Source organism: Bombina bombina, chromosome 3 (genome assembly GCF_027579735.1).
Source record: "Bombina bombina isolate aBomBom1 chromosome 3, aBomBom1.pri, whole genome shotgun sequence".
Lineage (NCBI taxonomy): Eukaryota > Metazoa > Chordata > Amphibia > Anura > Bombinatoridae > Bombina > Bombina bombina.
Genome location: NC_069501.1, coordinates 712515600 through 712532248, shown reverse-complemented (window position 1 = coordinate 712532248; position 16649 = coordinate 712515600). Strand labels below are relative to the sequence as shown.

The window sequence follows — 16649 nt, the reverse complement described above, 5'->3', positions numbered from 1 at the left end:
AAGGATCTTAGGAATTTTTATCTTATTCCATAAGAATCCCTTGGATTCACACCAGCAGATATATCTTTTCCATATTTTATGGTAAATTTTTCTAGTTACAGGTTTTCTGGCTTGAACCAGAGTATCTATCACGGAATCTGAAAACCCACGCTTTGATAGAATCAAGCGTTCAATTTCCAAGCCGTCAGCTGGAGGGAGACTAGATTTGGATGTTCGAATGGACCCTGTACAAGAAGATCCTGTCTCAAAGGTAGCTTCCATGGTGGAACCGATGACATGTTCACCAGGTCTGCATACCAAGTCCTGCGTGGCCACGCAGGAGCTATTAAGATCACCGAGGCCCTCTCCTGCTTGATCCTGGCTACCAGCCTGGGAATGAGAGGAAATGGTGGAAACACATAAGCTAGGTTGAAGGTCCAAGGCGCTACTAGTGCATCCACTAGAGTCGCCTTGGGATCCCTGGATCTGGACCCGTAGCAAGGAACCTTGAAGTTCTGACGAGACGCCATCAGATCCATGTCTGGAATGCCCCATAATTGAGTTAACTGGGCAAAGATCTCCGGGTGGAGTTCCCACTCCCCCGGATGGAATGTCTGACGACTCAGATAATCCGCCTCCCAGTTTTCCACTCCTGGGATGTGGATCGCAGATAGGTGGCAGGAGTGATCCTCCGCCCATTTTATTATTTTGGTCACTTCTCTCATCGCCAGGGAACTCCTTGTCCCCCCCTGATGATTGATATAAGTAACAGTCGTCATGTTGTCTGATTGGAATCTTATGAATCTGGCCTTTGCTAGTTGAGGCCAAGCCCTGAGAGCATTGAATATTGCTCTCAGTTCCAGAATGTTTATCGGGAGAAGAGACTCTTCCCGAGACCATAGTCCCTGAGCTTTCAGGGATTCCCAGACCACGCCCCAGCCCACTAGACTGGCGTCGGTCGTGACGATGACCCACTCTGGTCTGCGGAAGCTCATTCCCTGGGACAGGTGGTCCAGGGTTAGCCACCAACGGAGTGAGTCTCTGGTCTTCTGATCTACTTGAATCACTGGAGACAAGTCTGTATAGTCCCCAATTCCACTGTTTCAGCATGCACAGTTGTAATGGTCTTAGATGAATTTGCGCAAAAGGAACTATGTCCATTGCTGCAACCATCAATCCTACCACTTCCATGCACTGAGCTACGGAAGGACGTGGAATAGAATGAAGAACTTGACAAGCGTTTAGAAGTTTTGACTTTCTGACTTCTGTCAGGAAAATCCTCATTTCTAAAGAATCTATTATTGTTCCCAAGAAGGGAACTCTTGTTGACGGAGACAGGGAACTTTTTTCTATGTTCACCTTCCATCCGTGAGATCTGAGAAAAGCCAGAACGATGTCTGTGTGAGCCTTTGCCTTTGAAAGAGACGACGCTTGTATTAGAATGTCGTCCAAGTAAGGTACTGCTGCAATGCCCCTTGGTCTTAGAACCGCTAGAAGGGACCCGAGTACCTTTGTGAAAATCCTTGGAGCAGTGGCTAACCCGAATGGGAGGGCCACAAACTGGTAATGTTTGTCCAGAAAGGCAAACCTTAGGAACTGATGATGATCTTTGTGGATAGGAATATGTAGATACGCATCCTTTAGATCCAAGGTAGTCATAAATTGACCTTCCTGGATTGTAGGTAGAATCGTTCGAATGGTTTCCATTTTGAACGATGGTACTCTGAGAAATTTGTTTAGGATCTTTAAATCCAGAATTGGTCTGAAAGTTCCCTCTTTTTTGGGAACTACAAACAGATTTGAGTAAAATCCCATTCCTTGTTCCGCCGTTGGAACTGGGTGTATCACTCCCATTTTTAACAGGTCTTCTACACAATGTAAGAATGCCTGTCTCTTTATTTGGTTTGAGGATAAGTGAGACATGTGGAACCTTCCCCTTGGGGGTAGTTCCTTGAATTCCAGAAGATAACCCTGAGAAACTATTTCTAGTGCCCAGGGATCCTGAACATCTCTTGCCCAAGCCTGAGCAAAGAGAGAGAGTCTGCCCCCTACTAGATCCGGTCCCGGATCGGGGGCTACTCCTTCATGCTGTTTTGTTAGCAGCAGCAGGCTTCTTGGCCTGCTTACCCTTGTTCCAGCCTTGCATCGGTTTCCAGGCTGGTTTGGTTTGTGAAGCATTACCCTCTTGTTTAGAGGACGCGGAGTTGGAGGCCGGTCCGTTCCTGAAATTGCGAAAGGAACAAAAATTAGACTTATTCTTGGCTTTGAAAGGCCTATCTTGTGGAAGGGCGTGGCCCTTTCCCCCAGTGATGTCTGAGATAATCTCTTTCAATTCTGGCCCAAAGAGAGTTTTACCCTTGAAGGGGATATTAAGCAATTTTGTCTTGGAAGATACATCCGCTGACCAAGACTTTAGCCAAAGCGCTCTGCGCGCCACAATTGCAAACCCTGAATTTTTCGCTGCTAATCTAGCTAATTGCAAAGCGGCATCTAAAATAAAAGAATTAGCCAACTTGAGTGCGTGAACTCTGTCCATAACCTCCTCATACGGAGTCTCTCTACTGAGTGACTTTTCTAGTTCCTCGAACCAGAACCACGCTGCTGTAGTGACAGGAACAATGCACGCAATGGGTTGCAGGAGGTAACCTTGCTGTACAAAAATCTTTTTAAGCAAACCTTCCAATTTTTTATCCATAGGATCTTTGAAAGCACAATTATCCTCGATAGGAATAGTAGTGCGCTTGTTTAGAGTAGAAACTGCCCCCTCGACCTTAGGGACTGTCTGCCATAAGTCCTTTCTGGGGTCGACCATAGGAAATAATTTCTTAAATATAGGAGGGGGGACAAAAGGTATGCCGGGCTTCTCCCACTCCTTATTCACTATATCCGCCACCCGCTTGGGTACAGGAAAAGCGTTGGGGTGCACCGGAACCTCTAGGAACTTGTCCATCTTGCATAATTTTTCTGGAATGACCAGGCTGTCACAATCATCCAGAGTAGATAACACCTCCTTAAGCAGTGCGCGGAGATGCTCTAATTTAAATTTAAATGTCACAACATCAGGTTCTGCCTGTTGAGAAATTCTACCTGAATCTGAAATTTCCCCATCCGACAAAACCTCCCTCATGGCCCCTTCAGATTGGTGTGAGGGTATGACAGAGCAATTATCATCAGCGCCCTCCTGCTCTACAGTGTTTAAAACAGAGCAATCGCGCTTTCTCTGATATGCAGGCATTTTGGATAAAATATTTGCTATGGAGTTATCCATTACTGCCGTCAATTGTTGCATAGTAATAAGCATTGGCGCGCTAGAAGTACTAGGGGCCTCCTGCGTGGGCAAAACTGGCATAGACACAGAAGGAGATGATGTAGAACTATGTCTACTCCCTTCATCTGATGAATCATCTTGGGCAACTTTACTATCTGTGGCAGTACTGTCCTTACTTTGTTTGGACGCTATGGCACAATTATCACACAATTTTGAAGGGGGAGACACATTGATCTTCATACATATAGAACATAGCTTATCCGAAGGCACAGACATGTTAAACAGGCTTAAACTTGTCAATAAAGTACAAAAACCGTTTGAAAACAAAACCGTTACTGTCTCTTTAAATTTTAAACAGTGCACACTTTATTACTGAATATGTGAAAAAATATGAAGGAATTGTTCAAAATTTACCAAATTTTCACCACAGTGTCTTAAAGCATTCAAAGTATTGCACACCAAAGCTTTAACCCTTAAAATAAAGAAACCAGAGCCGGTTACAGTTTTAACCCCTCTACAGTCCCAGCTACAGCCTTTGCTGCGACTTTACCAAACCCAGGGGGGAATACGATACCAAATGAAGCCTTCTAGGAACCTTTCCAACTACTTTCAGATCCACACACATGCATCTGCATGTCTTGCTCTCAAAAGTAACTGCGCAGTAATGGCGCGAAAATGAGGCTCAGCCTACAACTGGGAAGGCCCTTCCTGACTGGAAAGGTGTCTAACTCAGTGCCTGACGTTAAAAACGTTCCCCAAAGTTTATAAGTGTGAATTTCAAACATAAAGATGTATAAAATGCCCAAATAAAGCAATCGATTTTGCCCATAAAAGTGTCTACCAGTTTTATAGCCCATATTAAGCCCTTTATTCTGTTTGAGACTAAGAAAATGGCTTACTGGTCCCCATGAGGGGAAATGACAGCCTTCCAGCATTACACAGTCTTGTTAGAAATATGGCTAGTCATACCTTAAGCAGAAAAGTCTGCTAACTGTTTCCCCCAACTGAAGTTACTTCATATCAACAGTCCTATGTGGAAACAGCAATCGATTTTAGTTACTGTCTGCTAAAATCATCTTCCTCTCATAAACAGAAATCTTCATCTTTTTCTGTTTCAGAGTAAATAGTACATACCAGCACTATCTTAAAATAACAAACTCTTGATAGTAGAATAAAAAAACTACAACTAAACACCACATACTCTTAGCCATCTCCGTGGAGATGTTGCCTGTGCAACGGCAAAGAGAATGACTGGGGTGGGCGGAGCCTAGGAGGGACTATATGGACAGCTTTTGCTGGGCTCTTTGCCATTTCCTGTTGGGGAAGAGATATTTCCCATAAGTAAGGATGACGCCGTGGACCGGACACACCAATGTTGGAGAAATGATGCTGGTTACATAACAATAGAGAGAAATTGGAAAGATCAATCTGCCTTCCAAAAATATGAATCACATAAATATTAAGTGTGTGACAAACTGCCAACTCTTCTAAGGCATAAACAAAGATTATGTTTAGATAAGAAGTTATAGAAATACCATGTGAACTGATCCTTAGCAGATGAACTGCTAGATCCTTGGTAAAGCTCTTGTAATGACTTATAAATCTTATGGATCTCAACTGCAGGATTTATCTTTAGCTGGTAATATCAGAATTAGTATCAAGTGGTGATAATGTAGGAAGATGTTGTTTTGTGTCACTGGCACCTTAAATTCCTACTATGACTTTAAGTAGGTTTATTTGGGGTGAGTGAAGTTATTCGTAAGATCCAGTCCTTCTGTATGATAATGGTGTCGAAGGATCAATAGTGTGCAATCGTTAGTAATAGCAGAGCAGAATGTACGAATAACAAAGCTGAAAAGTTAAGACTCTCTTACTGTGTGAATCTGTAAAACGCTGCACTAGGAACAGGCTTCCGGTTAGCTCCGATACTGAGTGACAGTTCACGTCACTAGAAGGTGTACTGAGGTTGCGGATGAGAAGTTGGAGGAGGTGGGGTCAAAGTCTGTTACAAACTATATCGGAAACTGTTTCCACTTAGTACAACTTATGTATCAGGAGTATGTAAGTACAGTGCGGTATTGAAACAGATGTACCTGGTAGCGATCCGTGCCAGCGCTTAGTAGTAGAAGCGAAAGGAAGCAGGTTCCAGAAGAGACGGAAAACAGGTAATACACGCCAATCCTGTGGAGCTGTCTGATATATGGTTTTGTTATTCACTTTGAGAGCGGTGATTCCAAAACAGTTTGAGTTGATTCAGCGTTTAAGCAGAGTACAGCGAAGCGAGGTTACAGAAGCAAAGACTTGTCTGTTTAATCTTACAGGAGCTCAGAATTACGTCTTGGGTATATACCCTACACTAAAAATTACTAAGCACCTGTGGGAAGGTGCGTTGTATACTTAAAGGAAAAAAAGGAGCAGGAGTTTTGAGGTAAGAGGTAGACAAAGAATGACAGGTACTTGGTGATCATAACAGCTCTGCATAGATGGGAACATGAACGTAAGTCTCCTTCCAATCAACCATGGTCATAAACTGGCATAGATCTAGGATTTTCACAAATATTTAACAAATATGTTTAAACGCTGGGTGGGTATTATCCCATAGGGTGGTTTACTGATCCCTGTCTGTTCTCAGTTAAGAGCTTCTCTACTGTGTTCTATATGGAAATGATCCCTGTGGATTTTGGTCCCCTTGGGGTGATGAGTGCAACCAGAAAAGGACCATTTACCCATTGTGGTTTGAGGGATATAGCTGCACCTCTAATGACTGACATAAGTACGTCTAGGGTTAGCTATAAAACTTTTGTTCAAAAAAGAATTTCCTGGTATTTCAAGGCTGGACTGTTCTTATAGAATGGCTCAGACTGATATATCGCAGGTCCATCACTAGTTGAGCACTTTTTTCAAGAAGTTGGGAGGAGGATAAGTGATCAAACCTAAACTGAATTCATAAGAAAGTGGTCTGTTTGCTCAAGAATTTGAAACACCTAAAATCAATATTTATTGAGAAACATACAAAAAATGGATTAATGGTGAAAGACCCTTTAGGCGAGAATAGGAAAAACACAAGCTATAGAAGAAATTAGGGTAAGACAAACAAAAGGAAATGCATCCATACAGTGAATAATGACACAAAAGAACAGTGATCAAAAGAGTAAATAACCTTTTATAATGCGTAAGGATGTGGTAACGTTTCTGCCTACTTCTGAGACATAAGCTCTCTTTTCTGGTCTAAAAGAGGCTACTCCTGGGTGGTAAATCCCCATAGAACTAGCTGATAAGCTGTTTGTTCCTGGTAGATCACCTCTCTCTCTGTATAAATATGTATTATGACCCTGGGGAGGTTTTCCTAAGGGTGATGGGGAAACAAGACGTGGACTCCTTTCCTTGCTCAGTGTGCTTAGAGGAATGTGGCTGCACCTCACTGACGAGGCCAATAGAAGGCCAAAACGATCATCCAGGTTGTCATGTTCCTTGTTCAGAGGAGAATTGCTTGGTATTTTGAGCTAGATTGACCTTACTTTGCAGGATCAGACTGATATACTTCAGGAAAGTCTTCCTCTCTGAGAAGCACACTAGTCTAAAAAAGGCTGCCCCTGGTTGGTGAATCACCATAGAACTAGCTGATGACTTGTTTGTTCCTTGTAGAGCGCCTCTCTCTCTGTATAAATTTTTCTGAGGAACTATTACCATAAAAAAAATCCTATCCTTACAACAACAAAAAAAAAGCCAGGCATTAAACCAACAATTGTTTTCTAGCAAATATAATATAGGCAAAGTAAAATATAAGCACGTAATTACTGTGTTTACAATATATACATATTTGGATTTCCTGAAACAGAGGACTGAGGGCACCATCTCATCTAATATTTTCAATTTAAAGGGCCATAATACCCAAGTGTTTAAACACTTGAAAGTGATGCAGCATTGCTGTAAAAAGCTGACTATAAAATATCACCTGAACATCTCTATGTAAAAAAGAAAGATATTTTACCTCAAAAGTTTCTCAGTAGCCACATCCCATTGTAAAGGACAGCAAATCAGTATGTCTGTCCCGGGACAGCCGAAGGGTTGAACCTTGTGCACTCTCATGTTATTTCCCTATTCAGTGTAAGGAAGTTTACAATTAAATCTCATGAGAGTTAAGTCAAATCTCATGAGATCACAGTAAAAGAGTTCATGACCTCAGCACTGCTGATGCTGATTGACTGATGTTCATTTCTTCATTTTTTTTATTTTTTTTGACCTGCAGCTGAGTATAACTTTTTACACAGAACTTACTCTGCTGAGCTGAGGAAATTGTGAGGTAAAATGTCTTCTTTTTTTTACATACCAAGATTTTAGATTGTCAGTTTCAAGTGATTTAACATATGATTATTATGTCCCTTTAATGAGGGTGGATATATTCAGAAAAGAAAACACATAATGGTCTTTGGTAAACTATATATATAAAAGAACCAAATGAAGATGCACTCTCAGGACTTTTAACAGCAAAGTAAAGATTACTTTATTTGTGGAACGTTTTCAGGGATCAGGTCCCCTTCGTCAGCATCAGGGGACCTGATCCCCGAAAATGTTCCACAAATAAAGTAATCTTTACTTTGCTGTTAAAAGTCCTGAGAGTGCATCTTCATTTGGTTCTTGTACGGTTTTCAAGTCTGCACCCAGGCGGATGCCCACCTGTGGGAATATATGTAAATATCCGTATGTAAATATATACTATGGAAAATAGACTCTTTCTGATAACACTAATTTCTACATTACTCATATGCTGAATCTGTATTATTAAAGGGATATAAAAGTGTGTTAAAGCATTTTACTATTGCACTATTTCTTGCATATAACTAGATGTCTAGCCCTGGCAAAGGGGTTTAACGTATAATTAAAGGGACCGTCTACTTAAAACTTTTATTGTTAAAAAAAACAAAACATAATCCCTTTATTACCCATTCCCCAGTTTTGCAGAACCAATTCTGTTATATTAATATGCTTTTTACCTCTGTGATTACCTTGTATCTAAGACTCTGCAGACTGACTATTCAGTTCTTTTGACAGACATGTATATTTGCCAATCAGTGCGGACTCCTAAGTAACTTCATGGGAGTGAACATGTTATCAATATGACACACATGAACTAGCACTGTTTAACTGTAAAAAACTGTCAAAATGCACTGAGATAAGAGGCAGCATTCAATGGTTTAGAAACCAGTAGGAGACTACCTAGGTTTCGCTTTCAACAAGAGAACAAAGCAAATTTGAAGATAAAAGTAAATTGAAAAGTTTTTTAAAATTACATGATCTATAATGGGGGGAGCCAATAACAACCCCTGCTAAATCACACAATAGAGAGAGACTGGGAGGTGACTGTAGACATAAATCATAGCACAATCAGAGACATGGCTGAGATGTCCAGAGATAAGAGGCCGAGAGTAGGGCATACAGCATTCTGACAGGTTTATTGTTGTTATTGTTCAATTTACATATGTTTTTCTTCTTTTTTCTTTATGTATACCTTTTATTATTTTTGTATTGTTTTTCATAAAAAAGAAAAGTGCAACTGGACTACTGGAGACCCAGCTGCGGACTGGGTCCTTTATTTTTTGTTTTCAAGCTTTTATATGTCATATCACATTGTTACACCCAGTGTGGGATGGGTCAATGGTGGCCCAGATTTACACCATGTATGTTCATTTTGTTATGATATTTTGCACTCAATAAAAACCATTTCAACTAAAATTACATGATCTATATGAATCATAAAAGTTTAATTTTGACTTGACTTTAATATCAGCTCCAGTGCAATGCTCTACTAGGAGCTAGCTGAGCACATCTGTCAAGTCAATAACAAGAGGCACATATGTGCAGCTACCAATCACCAGCCAGCTCCCAGTAGTGCATTGCTGTTCTTGAGCCTACCTGGTAGATTTTTCAATAAAGTATACCAACAGAAGAAAGTCAATTTGATAATAGAAGAAAGCTGAAAAGGCTCTTAAAACTGCATGTACTGTCTAAATCATGAAAATGTCATTTTGACATTTGTGTCCCTTTAAATTGAACTAAAAATAAAAAATTTACTACTTTTTTTTATTTCTTTACAATTGAGTTACATAAAAAACAAAAAACACATAATTTATGCTTACCTGATAAATTTATTTCTCTTGTAGTGTATCCAGTCCACGGATCATCCATTACTTGTGGGATATTCTCCTTCCCAACAGGAAGTTGCAAGAGGATCACCCACAGCAGAGCTGCTATATAGCTCCTCCCCTAACTGCCATATCCAGTCATTCGACCAAAACAAGCCGAGAAAGGAGAAACCATAGGGTGCAGTGGTGACTGAAGTTTAATTAAAATTTAGACCTGCCTTAAAAGGACAGGGCGGGCCGTGGACTGGATACACTACAAGAGAAATAAATTTATCAGGTAAGCATAAATTATGTTTTCTCTTGTTAAGTGTATCCAGTCCACGGATCATCCATTACTTGTGGGATACCAATACCAAAGCTTAAGTACACTGATGATGGGAGGGACAAGGCAGGAACTTAAACGGAAGGAACCACTGCCTGTAGAACCTTTCTCCCAAAAACAGCCTCCGAAGAAGCAAAAGTATCAAATTTGTAAAATTTTGAAAAGGTATGAAGCGAAGACCAAGTCGCAGCCTTGCAAATCTGTTCAACAGAGGCCTCATTTTTAAAGGCCCAGGTGGAAGCCACAGCTCTAGTAGAATGAGCTGTAATTCTTTCAGGGGGCTGCTGTCCAGCAGTCTCATATGCTAAACGGATTATACTCCGAAGCCAAAAAGAAAGAGAGGTTGCCGATGCCTTTTGACCTCTCCTCTGTCCAGAGAAAATAACAAACAGGTGAGATGTTTGGTGAAAATCTTTAGTAGCCTGCAAGTAAAACTTCAATGCATGGACTACGTCTAGATTATGCAAAAGACGTTCCTTCTTTGAAGAAGGATTAGGGCATAATGATGGAACAACAATCTCTTGATTGATATTCTTGTTAGAAACCACCTTAGGTAAAAACCCAGGTTTTGTACGCAGAACTACTTTATCTGAATGAAAGATCAGATAAGGAGAATCACAATGTAAGGCAGATAACTCCGAGACTCTTCGAGCCGAGGAAATAGCCATCAGAAAAAGAACTTTCCATGATAGAAGTTTGATATCAATAGAATGAAGGGGTTCAAACGGAACCCCTTGAAGAACTTTAAGAACCAAGTTTAAGCTCCATGGGGGAGCAACAGGTTTAAACACAGGCTTAATTCTAACTAAAGCCTGACAAAATGCCTGACCGTCTGGAACTTCTGCCAGACGCTTGTGTAAAAGAATAGACAGAGCAGAAATCTGTCCCTTTAAAGAACTAGCTGATAGTCCTTTGTCCAAACCCTCTTGGAGGAAGGACAATATCCTAGGAATCCTAACCCTACTCCATGAGTAATTCTTGGATTCACACCAATGAAGATATTTACGCCAAATCTTGTGGTAAATTTTCCTGGTGACAGGCTTTCGTGCCTGTATTAAGGTATCAATTACTGACTCGGAGAAGCCACGCTTTGATAGGATCAAGCGTTCAATCTCCATGCAGTCAGTCTCAGAGAAAGTAGATTCGAATGATTGAAAGGACCTTGTATTAGAAGGTCTTGTCTCAGAGGCAGAGTCCATGGTGGAAAGGATGACATGTCCACTAGGTCTGCATACCAGGTCCTGCGTGGCCACGCAGGCGCTATCAATATCAACGATGCTCTCTCCTGTTTGATTTTGGCAATCAGACGAGAGAGCAGAGGAAACGGTGGAAACACATAGGCCAGGTTGAAGAACCAAGGCGCTGCTAGAGCATCTATCAGTGCCGCTTCTGGGTCCCTGGACCTGGATCCGTAACAAGGAAGCTTGGCGTTCTGGCGAGACCCCATGAGATCCAGTTCTGGTTTGCCCCAATGGAGAACCAATTGAGCAAACAGCTCCGGATGGAGTTCCCACTCCCCCGGATGAAAAGTCTGACGACTTAGAAAATCCGCCTCCCAGTTCTCTACCCCTGGGATATGGATCGCTGATAGGTGGCAAGAGTGAGTCTCTGCCCAGCGAATTATCTTGGAGACTTCTGACATCGCTAGGGAACTCCTGGTCCCCCCTTGATGGATGATGTAAGCCACAGTCGTGATGTTGTCCGACTGAAATCTGATGAACCTCAGTGTTGCTAACTGAGGCCAAGCTAGAAGAGCATTGAATATTGCTCTTAACTCCAGAATATTTATTGGGAGGAGTTTCTCCTCCTGAGTCCATGAACCCTGAGCCTTCAGGGAGTTCCAGACTGCACCCCAACCTAGAAGGCTGGCGTCTGTTGTTACAATGGTCCAATCTGGCCTGCGAAAGGTCATACCTTTGGACAGATGGACCCGAGATAACCACCAGAGAAGAGAATCTCAGTTTCCTGATCCAGATATAGTAGAGGGGACAAATCTGTGTAATCCCCATTCCACTGACTGAGCATGCATAATTGCAGCGGTCTGAGATGCAGGCGCGCAAATGGCACTATGTCCATCGCCGCTACCATTAAGCCGATTACTTCCATGCACTGAGCCACCGTGGGGCGCGGAATGGAGTGAAGAACACGGCAAGCATTTAGAAGTTTTGATAACCTGGACTCCGTCAGGTAAATTTTCATTTCTATAGAATCTATCAGAGTCCCTAGGAAGGAAACCCTTGTGAGAGGAGATAGAGAACTCTTTTCTTCGTTCACTTTCCACCCATGCGACCTCAGAAATGCCATAACTATCTCTGTATGAGACTTGGCAATTTGAAAGCTTGACGCCTGTATCAGGATGTCGTCTAGGTAAGGAGCCACCGCCATGCCGCGCGGTCTTAGAACCGCCAAAAGTGAGCCCAGAACCTTTGTAAAAATTCTTGGGGCTGTAGCCAACCCGAATGGAAGAGCTACAAACTGGTAATGCCTGTCTAGAAAGGCAAACCTCAGGAACCGATGATGATTCTTGTGGATCGGAATGTGAAGGTAGGCATCCTTTAAGTTCACTGTGGTCATGTACTGACCCTCTTGGATCATGGGTAAAATGGTTCGAATAGTTTCCATCTTGAATGATGGAACTCTGAGGAATTTGTTTAGGATCTTTAGATCCAAAATTGGTCTGAAGGTTCCCTCTTTTTTGGGAACCACAAACAGATTTGAATAAAACCCCTGTCCTTGTTCCGTCCGCGGAACTGGATGGATCACTCCCATTACAAGGAGATCTTGCACGCAGCTTAGGAATGCCTCTTTCTTTATCTGGTTTGCAGATAATCTTGAAAGGTGAAATCTCCCTTGTGGGGGAGAAGCTTTGAAGTCCAGAAGATATCCCTGAGATATGATCTCCAACGCCCAGGGATCCTGAACATCTCTTGCCCACGCCTGGGCGAAGATAGAGAGTCTGCCCCCTACTAGATCCGTTGTCGGATAGGGGGCCGCTCCTTCATGCTGTCTTGGAGGCAGCAGCAGGTTTTCTGGCCTGCTTGCCCTTGTTCCAGGACTGGGTAGGTTTCCAGGCCTGCTTAGATTGAGGAAAAGTTCCCTCTTGTTTTGAAGTAGAGGGAGCTGATCCTGCACCTGCCTTGAAATTTCGAAAGGCACGAAAATTAGACTGTTTGGCCTTTGATTTGGCCCTGTCCTGAGGAAGGGTATGACCCTTACCTCCAGTAATGTAAGCAATAATTTCTTTCAAACCAGGCCCGAATAAGGTCTGCCCCTTGAAAGGAATGTTGAGTAATTTAGACTTTGAAGTCACATCAGCTGACCAGGATTTAAGCCATAGCGCCCTATGCGCCTGGATGGCGAATCCGGAATTCTTAGCCGTTAGTTTAGTCAAATGAACAATGGCATCAGAAACAAATGAGTTAGCTAGCTTAAGTGTTCTAAGCTTGTCAATAATTTCAGTCAATGGAGCTGTATGGATGGCCTCTTCCAGGGCCGCAAACCAGAACGCCGCCGCAGCAGTGACAGGCGCAATGCATGCAAGGGGCTGTAAAATAAAAACCTTGTTGAATAAACATTTTCTTAAGGTAACCCTCTAATTTTTTATCCATTGGATCTGAAAAAGCACAACTGTCCTCAACCGGGATAGTGGTACGCTTTGCTAAAGTAGAAACTGCTCCCTCCACCTTAGGGACTGTCTGCCATAAGTCCTGTGTAGTGGCATCTATTGGAAAAATTTTTCTAAATATAGGAGGTGGGGAAAAGGGCACACCGGGTCTATCCCACTCCTTACTAATAATTTCTGTAAGCCTTTTAGGTATTGGAAAAACATCAGTACTCACCGGCACTGCATAGTATTTATCCAGCCTACACAATTTCTCTGGCACTGCAATTGTGTCACAGTTATTCAGAGCAGCTAATACCTCCCCAAGTAACACACAGAGGTTCTCAAGCTTAAATTTAAAATGAGAAATCTCTGAATCAGGTCTCCCCGATTCAGAGACGTCACCCATAGACTGAAGCTCTCCGTCCTCAGGTTCTGCATATTGTGACGCAGTATCAGACATGGCTCTTACAGCATCTACGCGCTCTGTATCTCGTCTAACCCCAGAGCTATCGCGCTTGCCTCTCAATTCAGGCAATCTGGCTAATACCTGTGACAGGGTATTATTCATGATTGCAGCCATGTCCTGCAGAGTAATCGCTATGGGCATCCCTGATGTACTTGGCGCCATATTAGCGTGCGTCCCTCGAGCGGGAGGCGAAGGGTCCGACACGTGGGGAGAGTTAGTTGGCATAACTTCCCCCTCGACAGACCCCTCTGGTGACAATTCTTTTATAGATTAAGACTGATCTTTACTGTTTAAGGTGAAATCAATACATTTAGTACACATTCTCCTATGGGGCTCCACCATGGCTTTTAAACATAATGAACAAGTAGTTTCCTCTGTGTCAGACATGTTTGTACAGACTAGCAATGAGACTAGCAAGCTTGGAAAACACTTTAAACAAAGTTAACAAGCAATATAAAAAACGTTACTGTGCCTTTAAGAGAAACTAATTTTGGCAAAATTTGAAACAACAGTGAAAAAAGGCAGTTACACTAACAAAGTTTTTACAGTGTATGTAACAAGTTAGCAGAGCATTGCACCCACTTGCAAATGAATGATTAACCCCTTAATACAAAAAACAGATTAACAAAATGAAAAATATGTTTTTTAAACAGTCATAGCAACTGCCACAGCTCCTACTTTTGAAGCCTTTTGAGCCCATCAGAGATGTCCTATAGCATGCAGGGGACTGCTGAGGGAAGCTGAATGTCACAGTTTGTAATTTTAACTGCACCAACTGTAACTTTTATACTATAACAGTGGAAAGCCTCTGTTTCTAGGCAAAAATAAAGCCAGCCATGTGGAAAAAACTAGGCCCCAATAAGTTTTATCACCAAAGCATATATAAAAACGATTAAACATGCCAGCAAACGTTTTATATTACACTTTTATAAGAGTATGTATCTCTGTTAATAAGCCTGATACCAGTCGCTATTAAATCACTGCATTTAGGCTTAACTTACATTAATCCGGTATCAGCAGCATTTTTCTAGCAAGTTCCATCCCTAGAAATATGTTTACTGCACATACCTTATTGCAGGAAAACCTGCACGCCATTCCCCCTCTGAAGTTACCTCACTCCTCAGAATATGTGATAACGGCAATGGATCTTAGTTACTTCTGCTAAGATCATAGAAATCACAGGCAGATTCTTCTTCTAATGCTGCCTTTGATAAAACAGTACACTCCGGTACCATTTAAAAATAACAAACTTTTGATTGAAGTTAAGAAACTAACTATAATACACCACTCTCCTCTTACTACGTCCATCTTTGTTGAGAGTTGCAAGAGAATGACTGGGTATGGCAGTTAAGGGAGGAGCTATATATCATCTCTGCTGTGGGTGATCCTCTTGCAACTTCCTGTTGGGAAGGAGAATATCCCACAAGTAATGGATGATCCGTGGACTGGATACACTTAACAAGAGAAAATGCAAATATAGACTTAATACACCAATCTGCTTGTACTGGTTAAGGAAACAAATGATGAGAAAAAATACTGAACATATTTAGAACATATATATATCTGTTGGCGCAACAGAAAATGAGAATATATATATATATATTGTCACAGTAACCTCTGCAGTATATAAAGATTGTGCACTAATGCAGCTGTTTAAAGGGACATTAAACACTAAATACATGCTAGAAAGAATGATACATTCAAAGAAAAGATTAGTCCATGACTAACATGTAGATGTATTTTTTAAAGTTTCATTAGTTGTTTAAAAAGTGACAAAATAAGTGTAAAGTTTTAGTGTCTATAAAACACTGGTAGCTGCCATATTGTAACTTGTGTTACCTTCTCTGCTGTGGCCAATTAAAGACAGTTATAAATAGGTCACTGGAGTGTGCAGCCAATGGCTGTGTGGAATATAACCGTGTTCTGCACTTCCATTTCTAACAGGAACTGAAAAGCTCACAATTTCAGAATGGAATAACAGGCAAAGAGGACAAAAAAAAATAATGAAAGTATATTGCAGAGCTGTTTTATATATACAATTTATCATTTTATATTACCATCTCAAAGTGTTTAATGTCCCTTTAATATTCACAAGCATCATATTTCTATTAAAAACATCTTATTCAAAGCAACATTTTAGCTAAAATTAAAATCTCAAATGTGAGTCATATGTGAAATTTGTGGTAATTTAGTGGTAGCAACTGTTTTTTAAATGCTACTGCTCATCAGACTGGTCTCCTACTAATGATAACATTTGACACTTTAAAAAAAATCATATTAAAAAGTATTAGTTTCAAAATATTGGGTGTCAATTAACATCTTAAATTTGAAAAAAGTGGGAAATTTAAAGAATATTGTACATGGAACCCTTATACTCAACATAGCACAAAAATGCAAAAACAAAAACTAATGAAAAAAAAACTGACCTGGGGAATGCTGGGAAGTTGCTAGGGAGGTCATTGAATTGGAAAGGTTAAGGTTAGCTGTAATACTCAGTTGACTCTGCACTGCAGGAGGGTAAGGAGATGTAGGTGTCAGTAGAGATTCCTCACTGGCTTCTTCATCTATTACTGGCAAGTACTTGTCAATCAAGGCATCAAGAAACTTCACTATCAGCTCTGCGTAGTCTGGGATTTGTGTTTGCTATAAAAACAAAATGTAAGATTTTTACATCTTATGCCTCATAATATACCCACAATCTGTCTCCCATAAACACTGCAACATTCACTGCACATTTTAAGAGAATAAGCTTATTTTTCCAGAAACACAGAGATTTGCAAAGTTTACAAATACGTATCTGTCAAAGTCAGTCACAAATTTTAACAAAAATCTTACATAATAAAATTTCAATTGTAGGAACCTCTAAT

The 16649-nt window shown here is 41.2% G+C and overlaps 1 protein-coding gene across 7 annotated transcripts in view; it reads right to left on the bottom strand.

Moving 5' to 3' along the window:
* NF1 (neurofibromin 1) overlaps nt 1–16649 on the bottom strand; it is a 1508106-nt gene that overhangs the window by 99328 nt on the left and 1392129 nt on the right. For all 7 annotated transcript variants that reach the window (XM_053707520.1, XM_053707522.1, XM_053707523.1 and 4 more), the window contains one exon: nt 16209–16425. In XM_053707520.1, the coding sequence (XP_053563495.1) occupies nt 16209–16425 (217 nt within the window). The remainder of the gene's footprint in view (nt 1–16208; nt 16426–16649) is intronic.